General features: G+C 43.2%; 1 protein-coding gene across 5 annotated transcripts in view; it reads right to left on the bottom strand.

The window, feature by feature from the left end:
- Window positions 1-1,017: 1,017 nt before the first annotated feature.
- LOC139565449 (bromodomain-containing protein 4-like) overlaps window positions 1,018-27,443 on the bottom strand; it is a 47,373-nt gene continuing 20,947 nt past the window's right edge. For 4 of the 5 annotated variants that reach the window (XM_071385809.1, XM_071385810.1, XM_071385811.1 and 1 more), the window contains 20 exons: window positions 24,521-24,950; window positions 22,255-22,392; window positions 21,808-21,943; window positions 19,962-20,350; window positions 19,087-19,488; window positions 18,719-18,847; window positions 17,920-18,198; window positions 17,360-17,574; window positions 16,021-16,400; window positions 15,589-15,696; window positions 15,083-15,321; window positions 14,341-14,560; window positions 13,503-13,957; window positions 10,633-10,945; window positions 10,273-10,379; window positions 9,648-9,810; window positions 6,944-7,071; window positions 5,959-6,164; window positions 5,348-5,615; window positions 1,018-4,715 (listed from right to left, as the gene is read on the bottom strand). In XM_071385809.1, the coding sequence (XP_071241910.1) occupies window positions 4,647-4,715; window positions 5,348-5,615; window positions 5,959-6,164; window positions 6,944-7,071; window positions 9,648-9,810; window positions 10,273-10,379; window positions 10,633-10,945; window positions 13,503-13,957; window positions 14,341-14,560; window positions 15,083-15,321; window positions 15,589-15,696; window positions 16,021-16,400; window positions 17,360-17,574; window positions 17,920-18,198; window positions 18,719-18,847; window positions 19,087-19,488; window positions 19,962-20,350; window positions 21,808-21,943; window positions 22,255-22,392; window positions 24,521-24,790 (4,614 nt within the window). In that variant the 5' untranslated portion in view covers window positions 24,791-24,950 and the 3' untranslated portion in view covers window positions 1,018-4,646. The remainder of the gene's footprint in view (window positions 4,716-5,347; window positions 5,616-5,958; window positions 6,165-6,943; window positions 7,072-9,647; window positions 9,811-10,272; window positions 10,380-10,632; window positions 10,946-13,502; window positions 13,958-14,340; window positions 14,561-15,082; window positions 15,322-15,588; window positions 15,697-16,020; window positions 16,401-17,359; window positions 17,575-17,919; window positions 18,199-18,718; window positions 18,848-19,086; window positions 19,489-19,961; window positions 20,351-21,807; window positions 21,944-22,254; window positions 22,393-24,520; window positions 24,951-27,443) is intronic. The other variant, XM_071385808.1, reaches the window with a different exon arrangement.

Here is a 27,443-nt window from a genome sequence, read left to right as displayed (position 1 = left end):
ATAAATTCATAAAAAATCCTACAATGTGATTTTCTGGATTTTTTTTCCTAATTTTGTCTGTCATAGTTGAAGTGTACCTATGATGAAAATTACAGGCCTCTCTCATCTTTTTAAGTGGGAGAACTTTCACAATTGGTGGCTGACAATACTTTTTTGCCCCACTATGTGCCTTTCCAAATCATGTCCAATCAATTGAATTTACCACAGGTGGACGCCGATCAAGTTGTAAAAACATCAAGGATCATCAATGGAAACAAGATCCACCTGAGCTCAATTTCAAGTCTCATAGCAAAGGGTCTGAATACTTACGTAAATAAGTTATTTCTGCTTTTAATAACCTGTTTTTGCGTCGCCATTTTGAGGTATTGTGTAGATTGATGAGGAAAATGTTTTATTTAATAAATTTTAGAATGAGGCTGTAACTTAACAAAATGTGCATAGAGTTAAGGGGTCTGAGTACTTTCTGAATGCATAATTTTTTTTTTCACACCCTTGACTTTTTCCACATTTTGTTACTGAATTTAAAATTGATTAAATTGAGATTATGTGTCACTGGCCTACACACAATACCCCATAATGTCAAAGTGGAATTATGTTTTTAGAAATGTACACAAATTAAAAACGAAAAGCTGAAATATCTCTAGTCAATAAGTATTCAACCACTTTCTGATAGTAAGCTTAAATAAGTTCAGGACTAAAATTTTGCTTAACCAGTCACATAAGTTGCATGGACTCACTGTGTGCAAGTGTTTTACATTATTTTTTTAATGACTACCTCATCTCTGTACACCACACATACAATTATCATTATTGAATTTGAAACCGATTCAACCACAAAGACCAGGGAGGTTTTCCAAAGCCTCGCAAAGAAGGCCACCTATTGGTAGATGGTGAAAAAAAAGCAGACATTGAATATCCCTTTGAGCATGGTGAAGTTATTACACTTCAGACGGGTATCACTACAAAGATACAGCCATCAATCCTAACTCAGTTGCCGAAGAAGAAGGAAACCACTCAGAAATTTCACCAATGAGGCCAATGGTGACTTTAATGGCTGTGATAGAAAACTGAGGATGGATCAACATTGTAGTTACTCCACAATACTAACCTAAATGACAGGGTGAAAAGGAGGAAGCCTGTACAGAATAAAAATATTCCAAATATTCCAAAACATGTATGTATGTTTGCAACAAGGCACTGAAGTAAAATACTGCAAAAAATATGTCAAAGCATAAAAAATGTTGTCCTGGTATTTATACTTTCTGAAGGCACTGTACATGCTACAAATGGGAAGCTTCACTATTCCTCCATTCTCTATCCCTCAAAAGTTAGTATCCCTAAGACAGCATGGGCTAGTTTTACAGATAGATTGCACCAGTACTGTACTACATTGTACTCTAGTCCATAAATAGTCCATTCCCAACATCACAGACCCAAATGTAGGACTTCACTAAGGAAACCAGTCCAGATCCCTTGTTACCGTAATCCAATGTAATGAAAAAAAGACCAACATTTTGTTTATTTTTTATTTTCTATAAAAGAGATGAGTTTACTCCATGATCATAACAGATTTAATCATTGACCGACAGACCACTCACATACCAAACAATAAATCAAGGAAAATGTTACACAAACCCCCCCCAAAAAACAAAAGACCAAAAATGTAACACAAAATAAAATACCTGAATAAAGCAAACTCTCTGCTGAGCACATTCTGAAGAATCCATATCTATGGCACATAACTTCCATCAGTTACCATGGGGATAAAATTAAGGAATTAATAAAAGGCTTGAAGGAATGAAAAAGTATGACTTTTTCATAACTTGTCTAACAAAACAAAATGATATATAGGCTATTCATATATGGTGGAATTCATCAAAATGATGACTGACTTTAGCCAAGAAACTCGTTCTCTTGTAGCATTTTGTATATTAATCTTCATCCCCGTTTAAAACGCTTTTCTACAATGGGACACATGCGTCCCTGCGCCACATACTAAAATCATACATACACAATCATCCACACAAACATTCTGACACACAAATGCTAAAGTGGCGCGGCACAGAGACATGTCTACTTAAAACTGTACTGATTGAAAATTAGAAAGTAGTTGAGTGAAGTGTACACTCATACCACAGAAGACCAGCTAAAACTAGATTTAAACCTGAATATCGTTAAATGGGTAAAATATAAAATGCTGACTTTTCCTTTGACTTTTTACACAAGCTTATCCTAAAACTCCCTCCCTCCCCATCAAATATTACCCCTCCCCTTCTGTATCCACGCCAAGTGTAATACATGCCAACTAGAATCATAGAACAATACAGGCACTGGAGAATTACACCATAAGAGAAAGCTCAGAGGACCGGGTCAGAGGTCAACTCGTCGTGACCCTCGACCTGTGACGCCAACAGAATTAGAACTCACATGTATCCACTAGAATCTAACATGAAAAAATATAGAAATCAGAGCTGTTTTTGTAGGGTTTTCTATAACATATTTTTTGTCAAATTTTATATGCAATTTCCGTATTTCTCAATTTTGTACAGCTAAAAGTTTCCCTATTAATTGTAGTCATAATATTAACAGCAAGACTCATGCACAGACTAGCCAGGAGGTGGAGCTCTTTTTTAGTCTCTGCATTAGTAAAGTCTGGAGGGTGGATGTACATCCCAAATGGCACCCTATTTCCTATATAGTACACTACAGTACCCCATGTGCCCTGGTCAAAAGTAATGCTGCATCCAGGAACTAAATCAATAAGAAGTGTCTCATCTGTTCTTATAAAAGCCCAATAAAGTTGCTGTTGTCCCCAAATGACAAAGTAGAGTTTCGGGCTCACTACCAGATTAGAACCCTTTGGATATGTTCTAATAACCATACCAGCACACCACTTATATTGCATGTCCAATACATTGCTGTTTTTTTTTTTTTTTTAAGTAGTATGCTAGTGTGGATAAAGTAACATTTTCATTTTAACTATGCAAATTCCAGGACAAAATACGAGCAAGGAATAGGGAGGAATCAACACAGTTCATAAATCAAACAGTTCAGTAATAGTTATTGGATTCTCTGGTTCAATAGTTTGTGAATCAGCTACAAAGAGGAAAATGCCATTAATTAATGACTACTTTCCTAGCTGTCTCTAAGCGCAATAATACACAATAAGGTGTTACAGTGATGGTGAACTCCGAGTCAAACCAACCAAGACATAGCTCTAGAAACAGCTGGACTCTGACTTCATCCCAAATGGGAGCCTATTCTCTTTTTAGTGCACTACTAAACTAGTGCACTATGTAGGGAATCAGGTGCCATTTGGGACTGAGCCTCTGCCTCTAGTACTGATCAGAATGTTTTGCTCCAGCTTCAGATGAGGAAGAAAACATGAAATATGACAACTTCAAATGGTTCTTTAATTAATTAACACTTGTTGGAATAATGCATATATTAGGTTTTATCCTCTTTAAAAAACTACCTAAATGCTTTGTTTAAAGAGGGGTGAAGAGGACAAGGGGGAAAAATCTATTTATATATATTAAAAAAAAAAAGAACTTTATATGAACAAAGAAGCATAAAAAAAAAAGGAGAAGTGGGAGGAGTTCAGCATTAAAAAGGTAATGGTTGTTTGGCATAGACGGTGGGGGAAGTGTGTTGGGGAGGGAGAGGTAAAAAATAAAATATATATAAAAAAAACTAATAAACAGTAATCATAGAATAAGAAAATACCTCTTTACAGTAGATCCTACATAATGAAAAAAGAGATCTGCTTTCTCCCTCCCGCTGCCGGCAGACTGTCCCATACTTTGTTGTTACTGATTTGTTCGTATGCCCAGGCAAGGGAGAGATAGGCCTATGTACTGTCTGTGTCTGTGTGGACAATGGACAGGAGTGAGGCAGAAGGCAAAGCTGTACTGTACCTCACTACTGACAAAAAAATACATGTCAGAAGTTTAATTCCCTCCCCCTCTATACACACACCTGTCCCCACCATTTCCTTTCATGTGTTCTTTCTATAACAAAACAAAAAGCAGATCACATAAAAATACTTATTCTGCCTCTCCTCTTATCAGAAAGACGTCTGTCTGGCAGTCTATATGAGCGCCTCGGTCTCGGTCTGTAAATACGCATCAGTACTTTGTTTCTCAGAGCATGTCACCGTTACTGTGTTTATCCGTTATCATCTTTAACTTCCATTCACAACATTGTTCTCCTTCGCTCTGTCCCGTGTGAAAGTATCAAACAGGTGTGACATTACATGACCACCAGGAGTCCTTTCCCTCATGTGTTGTTGCCAGGGGCAACAACAAGGGTCAAATCCCCAGAGAAACAACACCAAACATGGTTGAAAATATCCTGTTTATGTTGCTCCTTCAATGTGGCGTCTTACTTCCAAAGAGGCTGCATAGCAGAGCAGGTAACAGCCCAGTAGCATCTTGCCAGTCTGGGCCAGTCCAGCTGAAGATCACCCTCTCTGCTCTGCGGGGGGATTGTTTAATTCAGGTCCTGTATCTTGGTTCATTACCCCCCCCCCCCACCATCTGTGATGTCATACAGAAGATTCCATTTCATAAGAAATGTTCCATTCCATATTCATTATTCCGTTGTGTTATTTTTGCAGTTTTAAGTTTCTGGGGGTTCCCTCGTCATCAGAACAAGTTCTCCTCAAAGATAGCCATCAGGTCGCTTTGGAAATTCATGTCAATGGTCGCCGCCATCTGTAGATGGGAGAGGAGATAGAGATTGAGGTGTCAGAAGAGCTGAGAGATTGAACATGGAATGGAGACTGATCATAACATAAACTCTTTGACATTGCTTGTGCTTCTCCCCTCCTGTCAATTCCCAAAGAGAAAAGTATGGATATATGTAAAATATATATGTTTTACAAAATGCAATACATGAGATAGGACAAGGACATGTAATAGTCACAAAAAGAGACATGCCAACTATGAAACACTGAGGACAATACACATGACAATAACCGTACAATAACAAACAAATAACGCAATCCACCAACTATTAGTGCGGGGGTAAAAATTTGATCCAGTTACATATCGGGATTTGACGATATACCGTATCGTTTTGACAATGTCGCAATATTATTTTTGCACTAGTTATCTGCACCAGTTTTTTCTCCATCTTCTTTTTAAATATGGAACCAATGTTTTCAGCACTTGTTTCCATGATTGATCAAAACTTTTTTTTTCATGGCTCTCTCGTCTATCTACAGCAGATATATGGTGAGCAATATGTTTGGACCATGGAATCGCAATAATAAGTATCGTGGTAACATATCGTGAGGACCCTGGCACTTCCCAGCCCTACCAACTATGTGGGAAACTAGTCTCACCGCTTCTCTCCTCCTCCTCTCCTGCTCGCGGCGTCGCGCTAGCTCCCTCTGCTGGTCCTGAGCTGAGGGCTGGGGCGGTGTGGGGGCCTGTGGGGGCTGGGGGAGGGCAGCGGGCTGGGCCTGGGGGGCTGGTGCCTGGGGTTGCTGCTGGGGTTGGGGGGCCTGGATGTGTTGCTGCTGCTCCAGACGTCTGCTTCGAGGCTCCTCATGAACCCTCCTCGACTGCTGCTGAGGCTCCACGATATCCTCATCATCCCTGTCACGACCACTGAGAGAGAGAAAGGAGTGAGTTTCCCCAAAGGCTTTGTAGCAAACGTTCTCTTGACGCCCAAGACTTACTCATAGAACAGCAAAGTGCTTCAATTTTACATTTTGTTCATTCATAGAGAAAAAAGTTTGGTAGCTAACATGGTATGTTCTTTCTGTCGACAATCCCAGACCCGCAAGACTCATAGAACAGCAAAGTGAAACTTCATTTGACAAATTTGGTTCGCTCACACACACACAGAAAATGTATTGTCAAACATCAATGTTGAAATGCACAGAGAAAAATTTAATGCAGGGTTGAAAAACTTCTGAGTTTTTGAAGACAACCCAACTGTAATCCTCACCGTAGTTTCTCCTGCTCCCGGCGCAGTTTGTCCCTCTCAGCCTGCTCTGCCTGGGCCTTAAGAGCCTTTTCTCTCTCCTCTTTCTCCCGGGCGGCCCGGCGGAACTGCTCGAAGCTGTCGCTAGACGACTTCACTGCAGACAAGGGCGCTGATGTGGGCTTCTGGGCCAGGCTGGCCCACGAACCCATGTTCTTCAGTTTCACATCCTGACCGATGGATAGATGGAAAGATAGACGGAGAGTGAGACAGACACAGATAGACAGATGAGCGCGAGGGAGGGGATTGAGGAAGAGCAGATACGTTAGTATTTGATCATGACTGAACAAGGGGTCAACTCATCACAGTCACGCATGGCAATAGTTTGGCTATGACGGTATTCTCATTATAAGAGATAATATACAGAGTATACCAAACATTAGGAACAGCTTGATACACACGGGAAACTGTTGTGAGTGAAAAACCCAGCAGCAGTGTAGTTCTTGACAAAAAACGGTGCGCCTGGCACCTACTACCATACTCTGTTCAGAGGCACCTAAATATTTTGTCTTGCCCATTCACCCTCTAAATGGCACACCTATACAATCCAGGCCTCAATTGTCTCAAGGCTTAAAAATCCTTCTTCAACCTGTTTCCTCCCCATCATCTACACGGATTGAAGTGGATTTAACAAGTGAGACCAATAAGGGATCAGAGCTTTCACCTGGATTCACCTGATCAGTCTCTCGTGGAAAGAGCTTCATGTTTTGTATACTCTGTGTATTACATTTAAGTCATTTAGCAGACACTCTTACCATGAGCGACTTACATGAGCAATTAGGGTTAAGACGGCAGATTTTTCACCTAGTCAGCTCTGGGAATCGAACCAGTGACCTTTCGGATACTGGCCCAACGCTCTTAACGGCTAGGCTACCTGCCGCCCCATATGTTTATAATAAGGTGTATGTGTGTATGGCAACGTGCTGCTTGGTCTTCCACCCACATGTACCTTTTTGGGCGCGACGGGCGTTTTGGGCTCCTGTTTGAACTTGTCCTTGTCTGGCAGGGAGGAGGAGGGAGGAGCGCTGGGCTCTGAGGAACGGATGACCGGCCGAGAGCTGTCCATCGACTTTACATCTGATGCACATAAACACATACAAGGAATACAGAACATGGTCAAAAAGAAAGACATATGCACTCATTTGCTGTGCACCACACACAACCACGTTTATTCTTACGGAACGTGTGTTTCTCTGCAGATGAGCACTACCCCAATATTGTTCTTCTATACACAATACACCCCCCCATATAAAAACATACACACTAGGGCTGGGCAATATGGCCAAGGTATTTGACACTATTTTATGTTTTTGAATCATAAAAGTTCTACATTTGCTTTATGAGTAGTGCATGACCCTAGGGTGGCAACACATATATTCTAAGTGTTTTTCTCCATTCTGATTGTGTAATACTGTTTAAATCAAACTTTTCTTTGCGTGCATTTTCTGCTCTCATTTGAGATAATTTCCACACTGCCACATAGGGCTGCACGATATGGGCAATACATCTAGGCCTTGTTTTTAACGATTTAGATCAAAACACTTTGAACTGTTGTAATCATGGAAATATAATGATTATTATAATTCTATAGTTTGAATATAATAGTAGGCACTTTGAATACAGTGTTTGACATGATAACGAATGAAACTGCCAAGGAGTTCTTTGTGACAGAGTAGAAACCAAAGTGTTGGTCAGTGTTTTCCAGGGGACCCTATAATCTTTGGCTACATTAAACGTTTGCTATTACTTAATGTTGCTAACTATTTCATGCACTGAAATCAGGTTGTATTAGTTAGCTATATTTGTTCTGACGCAGTACATTTATTAGCTAGCCAGCTGACTAGCGATGAGCATTAGCGGCTAACAATTCATTTTAGCCACAACTTGCGAAGAAAAGACAAACTAGCTGTTTGCAGACAGTTAGAGAAACTAACAGTGTAATTACAGAACCTTCGTGGATTTATATTAATAAGCAAAGTGGAAAGGAGCTTTGTTGTATCTGCTGCATTGCCTATGCAGTCTCGTGGTCGAAGCATTAACTTCTTACGGCTGAGATCCCGTTAACTTCTCTAGGATAGGGTGCAGCATTTTCACGTTTGGATGAAAAGCGTGCCCAGATTAACAACAAGTTTATCTTAAAAATGGTGTGAAATACTTGTATATATGTTTGAGGAATTTTAATTCCGAGATTTCTGTTGTTTGAATTTGGCACCCTGCACTTTCACTGGCTGTTGTCAAGTCGATCCCGTTAACCTCTCTGGGATATGTGGGACGGTAGCGTCCCACCTGGCCAACATCCAGTGAAAATGCAGAGCGCCAAATTCAAATAAATTACTATAAAAATTTCACTTTCATAATCACACATACAATATACCAAATTAAAGCTACACTTGTTGTGAATCCAGCCAACGTGTCAGATCTCAAAAATGCTTTACGGCGAAAGCAAACAATGCTATTATCTGAGGATAGCACCCCAGCTAACAATCACAGACCATCATATTTTAACCCTCCCGGCGCGACACAAAACGCAGAAATAAAGATATAATTCATGCCTTACCTTTGACGAGCTTCTTCTGTTGGCACTCCAATATGTCCCATAAACATCACAAATGGTCCTTTTGTTCGATTAATTCCGTCGATATATTTCCAAAATGTCCATTTATTTGGCGCTTTTGATCCAGAAAAACACCGGTTCCAACTTGCACAACGTGACTACAAAATATCTCAAAAGTTACCTGTAAGCTTTGTCCAAACATTTCAAACTACTTTTGTGATACAACTTTTGGTATTTTTTTACGTAAATAATAGATAAAATTGAAGACGGGATGATCTGTGTTCAATACCGGAGGAAAACAATGTGTAGCATGCTTTCTGGTCACGCGCCTCTAACAAACAGTACACTTCACTGGAGCCTCATTCTGAACATGGCTACTTCTTCATTTCTCAAAGGAAAAACCTCAACCAATTTCTAAAGACTGTTGACATCCAGTGGAAGCGATAGGAACTGCAGGAAGGTACCTTAAAAATCTGGATTACCAATGAAATCACATTGAAAAGAGTGACCTCAAAAAAAAAATCTGAATGGTTTGTCCTCTGGGTTTTGCCTGCCAAATAAGTTCTGTTATAGTCAGACATGATTCAAACAGTTTCAGAAACTTCAGAGTGTTTTCTATCCAAATCTACTAATAATATGCATATCTTAGCTTCTGGGCCTGAGTAGCAGGCAGTTTACTCTGGGCACCTTATTCATCCAAGCTACTCAATACTGCCCCCAGCCATAATAAGTTAACTGCGCTACTTGATTGACAGGGGGCGAGCTTGGTGAGAGAGTGAGAGCAACGACTCAAGTAGCGGAGTGAACTATAAAAGAGGACGTTACACACGGCGGAGTGGCGTATCACATTTAACAAACCAAACATTGAAATACCATTACATAAGTTAAAGTAAAAACCCAAACCGGTCAGTGCATAAATACCGGTATATAGTAAAATACAGTATAACGCCGAGCCCTAACACACACACACAAAGAATTGATTCCTATCCTATTTTCCCTAACCCTAAATCTAACCCTGAACCTAACCATAATACTAACCCTAAACCCCAAAATATATGTTTTCCCTTGTGTCAGCAAGGGTCCCCACAGGCGTACTCACTCTGCTGTGCGTGACCTGGTAGAGAGGGCTTGCTGTGGCAATCTGGGTGTTTGTGAGGGTCTTGTCTCATGGCTGGGCTGAAGGGCTCTCCTCCTCTCATCACTGGAGAGGGAGGCAACTTCTCTTCTTTCAAGCCTACCAGGGCCGGGGGCGCACGCTGCTCCTTCAACACACAGCACAAAGCCGGATAGGGTTAAAGGCACATTCTGGAAGATGTTCTGCTGTTCAATGGTCATTTCTATGAATGATATTCACCCATTAAAAAACAGACTTAAGATTGTGGCTTAAATGCTTGCTGTCCCTTCAACAAGCATATAGAAATAGGTTAACGTGTACATTCCCCACACAGAGGCTCTATCGAACTTCACACAGCACAAAAAAGTCAAGACCAGGGATTCAAATAGTATTTGTTTTCACTTAAATATGTTCAGCTTTTGATTGCGCAGGCCTGGAGCGCACTTTGTTTTAGGACTAGTCTATTAACTCCATTGTGCCAGGCAAGCTCAAACAATCCAGCGAAGCTACAGTATTTGAGAGAAAACAAATATTATTTGAATGCACGTTTTCTAAACAGATCCAGATGCAGACTGACAGAAATAGAGACCGACACACACACAATACTCACTTTCTTGGGCTGCAGGTTGTGTGGCGGAGACTGGTGCGTTATGGGGGGATACTGGGGGAGGTGGGGGGAATGCATCATGATGGGGGAGGGGTTCTCCCTTAGGTGCCCTGTAGGCAGAACAGAAAGGGAATGATTAGAAACACCATTTAGTCTGATTCAAATCCTACAGCAGTGTAGCTAACATACCGAAACACACAACGTTCTAAATTGTCTCTTTTGCAGTCACGCTGTATAGATTGCTATTTTATAATAATGTAGTTCCTGAGACACTACACACTTCCAGGTTTGGTGAGATCTGAGGTCTTCTAATAAATTGATCAATCAACCAATTTAATCACTCAATCAACACTTGAGTCTCACCGCTGTTGTATGAATCAGCCTTGATCTGTCGAGGGGAGAGGTGTTGCTGGATGATGTGCTGTGCTTTGGCGGAGGACTGCATGGACCCCTTGTGTTGCCCTGCAGCGGCATGCCTGTCTGACTGACCCGTCTGCTGCGCCACCGGCCCCTGGGAGGGGTAACCCATCTGTGCATGCTGCTGCAGGTGGCGGGCCACCTGGTGCGGGGGTAGGATCTGCTGGGGCTGGCGCGAGGGGAGTGTGGGTTTGGACTGGGGCTGGGGAAGCTGGACTGAAAGCTGGGGTGGCTGAAGAGAGGGTTGGGAGGGCTGGACCTAGGATAGGAGGATAGTATCAATTTAATGTCCCAGAGGGCAAATTTTACTAAGACACACAGTGACTCTGTATAAGAAATAAACAATGTACATTACACACTCAACGTACACAATACAAATATTATAAAAGCATTATGTAGACCCAAAGAAGAGTAGCTCCAAAAGATCCAAATAAACCAGGGCTGACCCCATTTAGTCAACAGGCTATTGGTTGCAAGATTTTTTTTGTCTAACAGTTTATTTTCAAAGTGCACGGTGGACTCGGTGGACTAATCCATTGCGGCAACCACGGGGATGGCACAGTCCATCACTAAGTTATATGTATATGGTTTAAATATGTAAAAAATCTAAATCTAATATTATTTTATAAGAATAATTTTATAAGAAGCTCTCTCGTGTGTTGGATATGGTCGCTGTCAGCGGTTTTTGAAACAAATCTTCAGTGCGCCGTAGAATTGCCGCCTTTCCCTATGTTGCCATGTACATGATGGCAAAAATGAACCAGCATATTGGGATTGAGAACAATGCAGCAAAGGAGGCAGCAGAATAGATGAGGAAACAGCCCTGGCCTTAAGCCCTAGTTTTTTCCCGGGGGGGTGGCTCGGTTGGTTGAGGGGCAGCTCTTGGATGGTTGGTGGCCTGGAGGTTGGGGTCTTGGGCCAGTGGGTCGCTGGTTCGGGTCCGCGTTTTAACTTGGTGGGAGATCTGTTGACGTGCCCTTGGGCGGGGTGCTTGACCCCTCCTGTGGGTCGCTCTGGACGGGAGATGGTTAGATGACTGAAGGTCATGTAAATGTTGAGTGGCTTCACTGCAGGCAGAATGTATTTAAAATATATTTTTAAACAATTCCAGACAGAATAACCTAGTGTTTTTTGACGAACTCCAAGGTCCTCTGATAATACTAGTCCCTTGCGAATCGACATCCCTGTGTTTTGAGAAAAATGTCTGTTTGACAGGTGTTGCTCACGGATTGAGGAAGAAAACAACTGATTCGATCAATTGAACGAAGTGCCTATATAGCCTTATTCTACAATGTAGAAAATAGTAAAAATAAAGAAAAACCCTTGAATGAGAAGGTGTGTCTAAACTTTTGACTGGTACTGTATCTAAATAAATAAGACAAATCTTGCTTCTGCTGAGTGTTTAATAGCCTACTGATTTCAAGAGCACCAAGCCTCATGAAATGGCAAAATGTCAGATAAAAGCCAAATCTGTGAAATTGCTTTTTTAATGTTTGCTATAATAAAGGCGTAACACTTTTCTTGAGTTAGAACAGACTGGTATTACTTATTATTTAGTGTTTACGCTGTCACAAACCGGCAGAAAAATTATATTGTAATCTAACAGCACCTGTTTGTCACGGATAATATGCACGCAGTTCTCGCTCCTATACCCTCCTTTTATTTATCTCCTTCTCCTTATTATTACAATTATTATGATCATCATTATAATAATAAGTAATGTCGTTATCCTTAGTAGGCTTTGTAGAGTAGCCTACAGGACTAAGAGCACTTCCTGTTTAGTCTTAATACGGTAAATTACTTAGGCCTATATTTTAATATATAGTCTAATGTATCAATCAATCATTTATTCGCTCATGCCATCACACAGCATACGAGACATTCATGCTTTGAAATGAAATCAAGCAGTTTTGTTTTAAAATTAAATAAAGGGAGCTTCGAATAACTAGCCTAAACAAGAAATAAACCGCAATTCACAAATACATGCAACTGTTTTTAGTCCGCTGTAATAAAGGCTTTATATATTATTCGTTAGAAGAGAGTCTCTGGCACACTTATTTAGTGTTGTTTACACTGTCCCAATTGGTCAGAAAAAATTATATTGTAATCTAACAGCAGCTGTTTGGCACACAATACTCACGCAACGCTTGCTCCTATACCCTCCTTTTGTCTGGATCTCCAGTAGTTTCCACAACTCAGTCAAATGTCTTCCACACATCTGACTTCCCCTTTCCCTCCTGAGCAACCAGTAAACATTCTCCCGTTTCAAGTTTATTTTTCACATTATCCGCATCCATTTTGCTGTCGATATTACTGTGTTTATTTTATTTTAACCGATTAATTGATGTGATTATGATAGGCTATAGGTCAGGCCCTATTGGTCACATACATGCGATGCTTACATGTGTCACGTAAAGAGAGCAAGGGTTGAGGGAATAGGGAATGTTTTTCCTAAACAAATTAGGGATTTCGGTAACAGAACTTCTGTCAGAAACAAGTAAGAAACTATACGGCTGTAATGATGTTGCAGCTTCAGCACGGACAGCTCAATAAACACTTGCTGTGCTGTCTTTCGCTGCAGTAGGGAGGAGAGCGAGACAACGTGCGACAGTCACCTATACTCATCAAACAGTGTGCATCAGACAAGCTCAGTGCGTACGTAGTTGGTTTTATTTAAACACATAGGTTGTGTTTGCCTATATATGGAAAAGTTTAAACATTTCAACAAATGGATTGGTCGAAAGAACAGGATGAGTCATTCGACCAATATTATTTTTAGTCGGGGACAGCCCTAAAATATATTACACAATACAGACCTGTACAGACTGCAGGAGGGGAGCCTGGTTCTGTTGTTGTTGGCGAACCTGGAGAGACTGCATGATCTGCTGGGGATTGTGTGGTTGTTGGCCAGGTCTTCCCTGGCTCTGTCCCTGCTGGAGCTGTTGCAGGTAGAGATGCACCTGGCTGAGGGGTAAGGGCGGAATCACCTCCTCATCGTCCTCCAGGAGCATCTGGGGGGGCAGGGAGGACATCAGGCCCTGAGGGGTGAGGGTGGGGGGGGAAAGGGGCCGCTGCTGCAGGGACTGAGGTGGGGCGGGGTGGAGGATGTGGGGCTGGAGGTGGTGCTGCGGTGGAGGGGCTTGTGGCTGGAGCTGTTGTAGTAGTAGGGTTGGCTGGGTCGCTGGTTGCTGCTGCTGGGGGGGTTTGGGAGGTAGAGCTGCTGCCCTGTGGCTGGGTCGAGACGGCTGCTGGGGCAAGGCGTTGTGCAAAGCTACATGTGAAGAGGAGGAAGGGAAACAATGAGAAAAGGTGGTTAGGAGAGTCAGGATGGAAACATCACGATGAAAAAAGTCAAAGGACTGCCTAGTTAATCTAATCATAGGTCAACAAATTCTTAGAATAAACTTTTAGGAAGCCTTCGGATAACTCAAGACCAGCTTATTGCAGAACTGGGTTCAAATAGTGTTCTTTCGAATACTTATCTTGCATTCGATCGATCCTGCCCAGTGCACCAGATGGGTGTGTTTGGCAAATTATGGACTTTTCCATTGGTCCCATTACACCAGGCAAGTTCAAATCAACCATAGTATTAGAACAAAATACAAAAGACTTTCTGACCTCAGGCAGGTCTGGCTTGAAGAGGCCGGGACTTACCTGGGTTAGGGTTGGGGTGGATGGGGTGCTGGTTGAGAAAGGGGTGCGTCTCCGGGGACACAGGCCCCACTGCCGAGTGAACATTGAGGTGGGGGGGCACGGCAGGCGACGAGGAGTGGTGGTGCTGGGACAGGTGCATGAGGGGCTGCTGGCCGAAGTGGGGCAGCAAATCAAACGTGTTCTCCAGCAGCTGGGAGGACTCCAACGCCGTGACCGTTACCTAGACATTACACACACACACGCACCATCATCATACAATGAACTTCACTGCTGCACTTTTCCAAATGCTTTTTTAGTCAGCTGTAAAGTCCCACTGTACAGTCCCCATCCCTATCCAATCGTATTGGTCGCATACACATAATTAGCAGATGTTATTGCGTGTGTAGCGAAATGCCCCACTACATGGTTTCTATATCGTCTTACTGCTGTATTTAAGTCCTGTAATAAGCTTTTATGAAAACAGACAATAAAATTCTATCATGTATTATCTTTAAAACCACATAGGAAATAATCATTCAAGCTTTGTGTTTTTATTCTGGATAATTGATCATGTATGCAATGTTAAGTATCTTAAATAAATCCTTTACTTGTGTATTTTCCTACTAGCACTGACTTTTCTGAGGGAACATGTACTTACGACTGCGATATGTGGTTATCTAAATGACCAAATTGTTAAATATGTCTCCGGCTGGAGCAGCCTACTACTTTTAGTTATCTCATAAATTCAATCAATCAATCTTACCGGGGGAGGGGCCATGTAGGTGGCGGGGGAGGGGTTATGGTGCTGTTGTTGCTTCAGGTGGATGCTGGGCTGCAGGACAGGACCCTGGGGGTGAGGGTGGCCATGGGGGTAAGGGTGGCCCTGGGGGTGAGGGTGGCCCTGGGGGAGGGGACCAGCTCCAGACATGGTATGGTGGAGATGGGGCTTCTTCCCTTCGTTGGTCCCGTGGCCTTTCTTCTGTTTCTGTTTAGGAGGGATTCCTGACAAGAGAAGGCAGAGGAGATCCTGACTACTGAATGAAGCTTTCATCTATCAATTCTGAATACGTGATAAAAATATTTTGTTGACCAGAGCCACAATGTGAGATTGTTAAATATTCAAGTATTGACCATGATATAAGCATGAGGTAAATAATATGGGGCACATGTGAAATACCTCAATGTTAAGCTTCAAACCAAAGAAGATAATAAAGGCTTAAAAACAACATTAGAGGAGTGAAATGAGAAGGGCTTGGTGCGTGTCCCTACCCTTCTCCTCATCACTGTCTGAGGAGCTGGAGTCGCTGCTGTCGGAGTCAGAGGAGGAGCTGGCCTTGATCTTGGCGGCCGTCATGGCCTCCATGGTCTTCTCTGCCACTATAGGAGAGGGCGGAACATGACTCGACATCTTATCAAGACACACTATCTTCCACAAACATGTTTGGTCAACATAAAACTACATTGCTGAGACAAATTTAAAGGAAACCGCTTGGCAAAACGATAAAAAGTGACCTAGGAGCTAAAGGAAAGCTGTGGAAAAGTTATCTTATCAATACCTCGTTATTCATGTTTTGTAACCGTAATTTTGGGATTGATTTGAATGAATTATGCAACATCATTACATTTCAAACTATTTGTAGGGGGTCAGGGAGTTTCTGTTTGGCCACAGGGGGAGGCAAAGATACGCATGTTGAGACTCACCAGGAACCTTCTTCTTGTTCTTGCGGAGGCACGACGACACGTATCTCTCCAGCTCTCTCAGCGTGGACGGCTTGAGCGTCTCAAAGTCTATCTCGATCTCGTCGGGGTTGGAGTTCTTCAGCGAGGGCTCTCTGGACTGGATGATGTGGACCACACGACCCAGCTTGTCACCGGGCAGCTTGTTGATGTCCAGACTCAGCTGCCTCTTCTCCTCATACGACATGGGCTTACCCTTCTCCCCGGGGGCTGCGGCTGCAGCCGGGTCGTCCTCCAGGCCCTCCCCCAAGCCCGACACGGGCTGCAGAGCTGGGGGCTGCAGCACTGCCAGAGGGCCCAGGGCTGCAGAGTGGTTGTTCTTCACCGCAGCTCCCTCCTTCTTACTGCAAGATCAGAGCAGAATATATAAACTATCAGTACAATTTCAACTGGAAAAGAATAACCTTTGTCTCTATTCCAATGTCCATACAAGCATACTACTTAGAATGAAGTAGTGAATTCTAAATAGAAGATGGAAGATGGACATTGTAATGTAGCCACAGTAACGTAACATCTCTGTGAAATGCAGAAAGAGCAGAGGCAGAGGGAGAATACAAATCATGTTACCACACTTGCCGTGGAAATGAGACAGAAGCTTATAAATGGCTTAGAGGATTAACAACAAAACAGCTTCATGAAGTAATTTGACAAAGGCAATCAGTGCTTTGAGATCAGCAACGTTTATAATGTGCCAATACAATCCATGCGCTCAGCAAATTATGTGTCCACTTGAAAATGTCACAGGTCCTGACTTCTGTACACATTTTTTCTTTTACCTGTATTTAACTAGGCAAGTCAGTTAATAACAAATTCTTATTTTCAATGACTGCCTAGGAACAGTGGGTTAACTGCCTTGTTCAGGGGCAGAACGACAGATTTTTACCTTGGCAGCTCGGGATTCGATCTTGCAACCTTTCGGTTACTAGTCCAACGTTCTAACCACTAGGCTACCTGCCACACCAATGCCACACCTAAGACAGAAATTCCCATAGCTGTGTGGGAGAACCAGGCCAGTGCAGTACAGAGGGGTATATGACAAACCAGGACCACTGAGTTAGCCAGCTAACTTCAATAAGCAACCGTAAATAACTTGTGATTTTCTGTTTAATTAAAAAAGCTACATTTAAATATTTTCACCCCTGGTTTTTTTATTATCAATTTGCCCATTTCAAGCTCCTCTTAAAAAAAATAACATATCAAAATATTCAGGCAAGTTAGCTGGCTAACTCCTTGGTCCTGCTTTGTAGCATACCCCTCTTCTCAGCTTGGCTCAGTAGTGTGAAAAAGCTATTATTGTTCCTACCTGGGTTTCTTGGTCTTCTTGGGCAGGAGCTCCTTGTTGTTGTTGCTGCTGCTGTTGTTCTTGGTCTTCTTGGGGAACTGAATGGCCGGCTCCGGGATCTCCTCTACCGCTCCTTTCCTTTTGTGCTTGTCTTTCTTCTTCTCCTTCTCTTTTCTCTTTGGTTTGCTGGCCTGTGGCTGCGAGAGGGCCGCCAGCTGTTCGTGGACAGCTTTGAGCTGTAACAGACAGACAGGAAACCAATGGTCAAAAAACAATGGATAGTCATTGACTGGACGTCACCAAATATTCCAGGGGTCAGAAAAGACACAGCACACTTCATCCATCTTCAGGGATTCAATTAGATTTTAAACAACTTTATTTATCCATCAAATGTATCACAAATGGATGTTATTAGTGCCAACATAGAAAAGTCAGGAAGAAGATAGTTATGAGGGGGTTATGGTTCATTTCAATAATGTATGATTAAGATAGATGTCACCAGAGAAGCTGGAATCCCTCAATCAGGGAAAAAAAATCCAATCCTACTTGCATTCCATGTTGTTGTTTCGGTCTTTCCTCACCTGTTCCTGTAGCTCGGCCAGTCTCTGGGCTCTCTCCTCCTCCAAGTCGTTCGTGGAGGATTCCGACTCAGAAGACGAATCACTGGAGCTGTCCGAGGAGGAAGCGGAGTGTTTGACCGAGGAGGCAGGACCTAGGATGGAAGAGGCAGGGTTTAGGATGGGCGGAGGCTGGGCCTTGATGATGGGAGCGGAGGACTGGAGCATCGCAGGGGCAGGAGCCGAAGCCAACATCTCCTCGGGCTCATCTGGCATCTTGGCGAAGCGCATCTCAAACACGTCCTGTTGGAGAGAGAGAGGGAGGGAGGGAGAGGACATACTCAGTGTCAGAGTCTGGATAGAGAACAGAACTGGGTGGTGTTCAATCGGGCACACCGTAGCAAAACTAGTTGCAATGGAAAAGCAAACATCGGCGTTCTGATTTTGGAAAAGTTCAGGAACCTATGAATTTTACTCGGTTTCAAAACGTATTCTCCCTACTGAACAACCCAGATTTCAAAGACATCTGCTGCACCAGTAAAACACAGCAAATAGTTCAGCAAACAGGTACATGAAAAAGTTACAAACAGGTACATGAAAAGGCCTAAGCTCATGTGGGCATTTGTTATGAAATAGATTTTTGTGACTTACATTTATCTCGTATATACCTTAACTGTTTATCTGTCACACGTGAATGTTGCCATTTATATATTTACTATGAATCTTTATCTCAGACTTGCCACAACTTAAGTTCCTTCTGGAAAATGTAAGTAATTAAATATAATTATGAGGGTCTTATTTACCGTGTTAGAAGTGTTATTACCTGTAGTCTGCGTGCCATAGCCACCACCTCGTGGTCGGGTGGGTTGTACTTGTAGCAGTTGGAGAACATTAACCGCACGTCGGCAGCAAACTCCTGGGCGTCTCTGTACTGCCTGTTGTCCAGCTTCAACTACAAACACATCACAACATGTCAATAAAACCACGTCACAATGTTGGAATCCTTTTAGAGGACAAGGGCATCCCTTAGAGAGCTACACTTCTTCAGGCTTTCCTTCCAACCCTAATCCAACATAGGGCTCTGGTCGAATGTACTACAATATGGGCCCTGGTCAAAAGTAGTGTACTATATAAATCGGGAAAAGGGGGCAATTTGGGACACACCCATAATTGTGTTCCATTCAAACCCACCTTGACGGTGGCGAGGTCCATGGGGTGTTTGATGATGTCGTGGTAGTCGTGCAGCCCCAGCATGTCCACGTTTACTGGCTTGTAGAAGGGCCAGGCGTAGGCCGCGTGCTTCTTATGTAACATGTCTCGGACCAAGCTGGAGCAGTTCCGTAGCTGCTCTTGCTGCTTGGGGCTATGAGCCCCTACCCCTGGTCCTCCGGGTCCCCCTAGACCGAGACCTATCCCGAGGCCCAGGTGGTGCTGGGAGTCTGGAGCCTCCTTCTTGATTAGCTTGGTGGGCCTGGCGCTTTCACGCCGCGGCAGCGTCTTCCCCGACTTGGACTCGGCTGGAGAAGACTCACTCAGCTGGTCGTTGGCCGTGGGGGTGGTCGTGTCTGCTTTCCTCTTCTGGCTCTTTCTCTGCTAGAAGGGGGGAAGGGAAGAGGGGGATAGAGAAATTAGGGGCACAGGGAGGGGGACAGAAAGGGGAAGGAGAAGAGGCAGAGTATGAGAGGTGAATGTGATTGTTTTAGATCAGATGCAAAGTAACACATTGTACTTTTGTCAAAAGCATTCTGAACTGCGATTGATTGAGCTTGCTTGGCGCAATGGAACCAATGGAGTAGCCCTAAAAGTGCAAACCATGCCCATTTAGCACTCCAGAGATGTTCAATTAAATGCTCAAAGTATTTAAAGGAACGCAAATACTATTTGAATCAAATACTATTTGAAGAGTCGTACATTATGCATCAAATGGAAGAAAACAGACAAACAGGGAGTGACCACCTCGAAACTCTCATTCATTCTCATTTTCCACTATAATGAACACAACCCAGTTCTGCAAGCGATATACCCCGCACCATACCTGTGCATGCCAAACCCTCCATCTTACTCACTTTGGCCATGGGCACAGGGTTCTGCAGTATGGGGGCAGTGCTCTGGATGGAGGTGGGGGGCAGGGTGGTCTGGGTGGGGGGAGGAGGCACGGAGGTCATAATAGGGAGCTTAGGGGGGGCCTGGAGAGGTAGGTCCGACGGGCCCAGTGAGTAGGGGGCCCCCAGCTGTGGCGCATGGGCATGGGTGTGGACAGGTAGCGTTGGGGGCACGCGGGAGGGCAGGGCTGGCATGAGGGGCTGAGGAGGTAGAGATGGGGGTCCCTGGTCCTGGGTCTGTTGCTGCACTGGTGGTCCTCTGGTCTGGGGCCCTGGGGAGTGGCTGGAGAAGCCCAGTGTCTGGGGGGTGGTGGACGGAGAATCCATAGTCGGGCCTGGCTTCAAGTTCAGACCTGGGAGGGTGTGAGACACACAGAGAGACAGAACAATGCATGAATGAAATGTAATAAGTACAACTACAAGAAATCTAAGATGTCAATTAAATGATATCCAGCTCAGGGCTCCAGCTATGCATTTGGTTTTTTCTAACTTGCTAGATAAGTGGCTAGATGTCAAGATCAAGCTTCTTGGTTACAGTAGAGATTCAATCCCCTCCTGGAGAAAGATCTAGGGCTCTATAACATCCGCAATACGCAGAATGTGGATGGAAATCACGGAATCCAGACATTAAAACGGAATTCAACAAAATTCTAAAATGCATTGAACTTAGTAAGGAATCAACTAAATGTATTGAAAACGTAGCAATTAGTCTAAGTTTACCATAACAGAGTGCATCATTGATTCGCATTTCTTGCAACTTTCTGAAGAGGCAAGGAGAATTCCCTGTCTGTGTATGTACGGTGCGCGCATCTACCACTTTGTGCAGCCGTTAGCATGACGCTAATGAAAAGTTCTGGTAGATGGAAAGGCTCCCCAAAAACCTTCTCAATTAAACGTTAACTACAAAGTAGCCTATGCTAACCTGGCAGGATGAAATCATGATTATTTGCATCAATCCAGTGGGTATTTGTTTAGCAAACTCTACCATCACATGTGCCATAACAACACAGCCTCTTGCTGGTGTGCACTGTAATTAAAGGGGTAAGTAACCCCCAAAATGTTACTTTCTCCAATTTTTCCACAGATCTCAAGGTCTCTTGATGTGGTTTAAAAAATATATATACTTCATATTCATCATCTCCAGCAACACCCCAAAATCAACATGAGAAAATCGTGCATTTCTATGTTTTGCAGTAAAAAGGCAGAGGAACATAAGTGTTTCCAATTACATTGTTGTTGCCTCGTGTGATTTCAACCTATTATGAGTAGGCATTGCATACTAATTGTCTACTAATGTAATTGGAAACACTTCTCTTCCGCTATCCCTGTTGCCAAATTGTTGAGCGTAAAAACACACATTTTTAATTGCGCCCCTTGTGGTAACACCGTATACACGGTATGGTATAAAAACGGTATAAAAATGTGGATACCCCAAACCCTAAATTTAATTAACTTAAATCTATTTTGGTGCCAGTTGGCAACCCATCCCTTAAGGGATTAATTGACACAAACATTATGATGATTCACAGTGATAATTCTTCCTTTTATTTACTATGAAAAGTGGAGGTTACTCACTCGAAACAACATGAAACCCCCCCAAAAAAGTCACAAGATATGACAAAAGACAACCTGAAACCTACTGTGCTGGCTCAGGTATTTCCCTTTCACATTGTCCTTTCGAGCAAAGTTCCAGCAACTATGGTGGACATGTAACCTGGCCAGCACAGCAGTTCAGTAGGATATTGGAAACCCCAGGCCAGGAGTGTGTATGCGTTTCAGTGTGTCTGTGTGTTTGTGTGCTGTACTCTACCTCCTTCCCGTCGGCCCCGGCCTCGTCCCTTGCCGGTCATGACAGCAATCTCCGTCTCGTCCTGGGGCATCTCAGTAATCTTCTGGAGAAACATCTTCTCCAGTTGCTCAGCCATTAACACTATGTCATCTCCAGGCTTCAGTCATGGGGAGACAGACACTCCATGTTAATACAGTACCAGAAACCAAAGCCTAGACATACCTAGGACCTAGACGTACACAGATCTAGCACTACCTAGGAAAAAGCATCCATTCCAAAACAGTTTCCATTCTAAAAGTTAGCCAAACTCTAAATATATGTCTCTGATACCAACTATATGGGGTGTGGTGGTCATAAAATGAACCACCTCATTCAAATTGTCAGGGTTAGCGGTCCCAAGCCCTTTCTATAGATTCTATTTCTATGGTGGTGGTTGACAACAGCTACAGTGCATTACTGCATCGTTACCTTGTTGTAAATGTAGCAGTTTGTGAACATGGTGTTGAAATCTTGAATACATTCTTGGGCGTTCCAGTAGTAGCTGTTCTCAAGTCGCTTCTTGATTGTTCCCATATCCATAGGAACTTTAATAATCTTGTAGTAGTCCTGAAAAACATATATATATTTTTAAGTACAATTCAATTAAAACAACACAGTCACAGTCAGACAGAGGAATCTGCCAAGTGTGAATGTTGGGTGCTTGGGTGGCACAGCCACACAGAGAAACACTAGTAGAATCAAACTTTGGGGTGCAGAGTTGTAAGGGCGTGACCTAGAAAAGGGAAAACTAGCAATCCCTGGAAATATTATAGACTGTTCTCTCTGCTACCGCAAAGAAAGAGGTACCAGTGCACAAAGTCTGGAACCAACAGGACCCTTAACAGCTTCTACCCCAAGCCATAAGACAACTAAACAAGACTGCTAAATAGCTAATCAAATGGCTACTCAGACTACCTGCATTTACCCTTTTTTGCACCAACTGTCATGCACTGACTATGGACATACACTGGACTCTACCCACAGACATAACACACACAGCATGCGTACACATGCATATTGACGCCACACACACACTTCTGCTACTGTCTATTATCTATCCCGTTGCACAGTCACTTCACTCCTACCTACACTCTGGCCTGTTTATTAGGTATACCACCCCATTCATGAAAATGGTTCGCTTCTGCAGACAGTGAGTCACGTGGCCGTGGCTTGCTATATAAATCACGAAGACAGGCATCCAGTTACTGTTTGATTGAATGTTAGAATGGTCAAAACGAGTGACCTAAGCAACTTGGAGCGTGGCATGATCATCGGTGCCAGGCGCGCCGGTTCCAGAAACCTCAGAAACGGCCGGACTCCTGGGCTTTTCAAGCGCGACAGTGTCTAGGGTTCACAGAGAATACTGCGACAAAAATATATATATAATCCAGTCAGCGGCAGTCCTGGGTGCGAAAGCAGCTCGTTGACGAGAGGTCATAGGAGAATGACAAGAATCGTGCAAGCTAACAGGCGGTACACAAACAGGTAATTAACAGCGCAGCACAACAGTGGTGGGCAGAACAGCATCTCGGAACGCACAACTCATCGGATGGGCTGTTGCAGCAGACAACCACACAGTGTTCCAATCCTATCAGCTAAAAACAGGAAGTAGCGGCGCCAATGGGCACGCAATCACCAACACTGGACAACCGAAGTGGAAAAACATAGCCTGGTCTGACGAATCCCGGTTCCTGTTGCGTCATGCTGATGGAAGAGTCAGAATTTAGTGTAAGCAGCATGAATCCATGGCCCCATCCTGCATGATGTCAACAGTACAGGCTGGTGGCAGTGGTGTAATATTTTGCTGACACACGTTAGGCCCCTTGATACCAATTGAGCAACGATTCCACGCCCCGAATAATTCAGGCGGTTCTGGAGGTAAACAGGGGTTCGAACCGGTACTAGATGGTGTCCCTAATAAACTGGTCACTGAATGTATATGTACATCGCAACCTTAATTACCTTGTACATCGACTTGGTACTGGTACTCCCTGTATATAGCCATGTAACTTGGACTCATTGTTTCTCGTTATCCATTGTGTATGTATTCCTCGTGTCACTACCCCCCCCCAAAAAAAACGTTATTTGTTCTTTATCTTAACTCTGTTAGAAAAGGTCCTGTAACATTAAAATAGTTGGGGGAAAGGACCGTTAAGTAAGCATTTCACTGTTGGTCTACAACTGATTTGATAAATAGAAATGTAATTAATTTGCCTGATGATTCATCCTGAAATTAATTCCACTGCATACATTTAGTCTGAAACTGCCATCCCCAAAGAATTGTGCTGACATCAAAATGACATCAAAATGATGAAGTTGTACAATACAAATTCATCAACGTCACTAACCAATCAGAGTATCAAAGCCAATAACGGCTCTGGCCCAACCCTTCCGTATCTGGGACCAATCAGAACAGCCATTTTATAAAATGCCAGGGAGAAAAGCAAACCCAAACTCATGGTGGAGAAGAAACACTAGTGAGTGTGGCGTTTGGTCAGAGCGATGTGGATGGGTAGTCAGGATAGAGGTCTAAAGCAGGCTACACTCCAACCCAAACCTGCTCTGAAGACTATTTAGTGAATTCAACTTTGAAATTAAATAAACTTTCAAAGACTATTTTCAGGTCGTACGTTTCTCCTTTTCTAGTCCATATAGCGAGACACAACAGCCAGCCAGGCAGAAACACAACACTCACCGGCAGGTTGAGTTTGACGGCGTCGACGGGTGCCTGGAAGGGCCAGGAGAAGTGGTGCTTCCACAGGGTCTTCAGCACCACCTTCAGCAGGTACTGCAGCTGGTTGGTCTGCCGCTTGGGCTGCGACGGGTTGATGTACTCTGGGGGCGGCGGGTTAAACTCTGGCACGGTTGGTACGTAGCTGGATGGCTGGGGCTGCCCCCCCTGGCTGCTACTACTGCTGCCTGACGAAGACATCTGCACTGTGGTTGCGTCCAGGCCGTCCCCCATTCTTGCAGAGGTGACTAGGGGCGCGGGCACAGTGGCCGGAGCAGGGGTAGGGGTTGGGGCGGCGGTGGCCGCGGGACACCAGTTGTTTAGTCTCGACGCCGGCGCGGACGACTCCACTGAGAGAGCACCGATGATTCCATTGCACTCCTCACTAGGCTCTCTAGGAGAAGAAGGTGGGACAGACAGAGACAGTCATTAGCATCTCTGTCAGACATATAGGGTTGAAAAGCTCCCTCTAATTTACCAGTTAACGGAATCTTCAGTAATTTTGGTAAGTAACAGGTAATCTATGGCAACTTTGGTAATTTATACTTTAATAACTTTTTCATATATTGTATACATTTTTCTATCTGTGCCCATATTGTCCATGAGCTTCTAGTGGATAGACTGTCAAGGTTCAAGAGAAAATAGCTCTTCCAAATGTCTTTTTTTCACAACTGCCATCAATTTGGCCCTAAAACATGTACAACAAAGACAGACATTGTAAAAATAAATAAAAGGTGTGTAAAAAAAAATATAAAAAAATAAAAGAATGCTGAAACGCTCAATGGTATTCAATAAGTTGATGGTTTACATACTTAGGATAATGTTATACAGCTTAATTTATTTTAATTTTTAAGACGTGATAAAGCCACAGAGGGCCAGAGATAATTACAGACAGCTGTGATTACCTGTAGTACCCAAAAAGGCCACAAGATGTCACCTGATAAAATTGCATATATTCCTTGAACTAACTAAATTAATGGTAGTTTACTGGTAAACTTTGAATGCTTCCAGTAATATACCCTTCCCAACTCTGTGGGTGACTCTGTGGGTGACATGGCTACAGTTGCTAAACTCCTAAAGGCAAGGGATGTAACGATTCACCAATATGCATCGGTCCCCGATTCAAAATGTTTAAGATACAAATGGCCGGTTCACGTTGTATTACATTTTCTACCTTCTCAAAATCTAATCTATTGTAACAACTGATGAGTCCTCTCCAGTTTCGAACTGCATGTAAGTGCGTTGACAGCCATTGACCCAACAGTAATTTTGCATGTCGAATAACCCCATGCAATATCAGTAGCCTAGTCAAACCGGGTTCTGTGCACAGCTGACTAACGCGAGGCAGGCGGCCTGTTCTTGCACCTCTGCATGGCACATTCAGCATTCAAATGTCTTCCTTATGGCTCAGCTCAGGAGCTTATATAGTGCATACAGCACAGACATTCACACAAACAAACATCAGCTCAGAGGCCCAGCTCATGAGCTCCATCAGCAGCAGATTTGACTTTAGAATGGAAAATGTATGCGTTTATGCAACAAATGTTAGTTAAATTCTGTAGAGGCCATCAGTTCAGTATGCACAGTTTGCGGATAGAGTACTGTAGTTTCCTAAATGTTTAAGGATTTCCCCATTCTACTCAGCGTGTGACATTTTAACCACAAGACAACAGAGATATAACAAAAACCTGGTTTTCCATAGGAACACAACAGTTAGAGCAAATTAAAGTAAGACAACTGAGATCATAGCCTATGATTCAAAAAGTAAGCTATTTCATCTAACATATCCAGGAAATGCATAATTTATATTTTGATGTGCAACCTGTCAAACTATGATCCAGAAATATCAGGTGTACTTTTGCCTCTTCAGAGAACTTGCAGAATCTTTGTGCATATTGACCTAGGCTATATTATTCACAACCTGAGCAAGTACGAACTCAAAAACACACTAAGCTAGATTGCTAACTCTAACTATGATAATGTTGCTATATAGCCATGTAGGCTAATTGATTAATCTATCAGTAAATGTAGACTACTGTCCTCCAAAGCCTAGCCTACTTGATAGGCTTATTCACTGCGAATGGCGTGCTCTGCGGGCACATCAAAACCATAGGCTACCACACCCTACTCCGGTTGTAAAATGGTGCCATGAACGCAATATTAAAGGGGATAACTAAAATATATACTCACAGAAAGCTATGACACCTCACTATAACTAATACAGTAGTTGCTTTGAAAACGGTGTTTTTTTCCGCAATTGGATTTTTGAGCAACGGTTATATGGTTGTGCTTCTCACGATGCATCTCCCTTCTCCGTGCCCAGCCGGGGAAGGGGTGTGAGTGGCTCGCTCATACAGCAGCCGACAGCGAAACAAGAACAGGCAGACACTTTCATGGCAGGAATCAACATAATGCACAGGCCATTACTGTTGACCAAATAATGGTTTTAAAACAATCTACAGGAACGTTGGGAAACTAAAAACACATAAAAGTACAAACGTATGCTAAATGCTTCGGTAAGAGGAAGGCAATGTGTGTCTGTAATTTTCGGTTTATCATCCCAGCGCTACCATCATGCCACAAAACCTAACCACAAAAAAACCCTGCGTCATCATCAGCATGATCCCACATTCAATTACCGCACCTAAACTAGATGTGTTCTGTGAGTGGGTGCGTTGCAGGAAGATCAACCATCCCTGTTCTGAGCTCTGATCTTACAGGTTTAAGGGTTCTCCCTAAAGAATGCAAGAGAGGCGTTGCTCTACTTTGTGTAAAAAAAAAAATAAACAATAAAAAAAAAAATATATATATAAGGATTATTTTTGCTCTGGATTGGAGGAAATGGCAGTTACAGGTGTACAAAAATGTCCAAAAGGGGGGCACAGCC

The sequence above is a fragment of the Salvelinus alpinus genome, chromosome 36 (genome assembly GCF_045679555.1).
Source record: "Salvelinus alpinus chromosome 36, SLU_Salpinus.1, whole genome shotgun sequence".
Classification (NCBI taxonomy): domain Eukaryota; kingdom Metazoa; phylum Chordata; class Actinopteri; order Salmoniformes; family Salmonidae; genus Salvelinus; species Salvelinus alpinus.
This window is presented reverse-complemented; position numbering and strand designations above follow the sequence as displayed.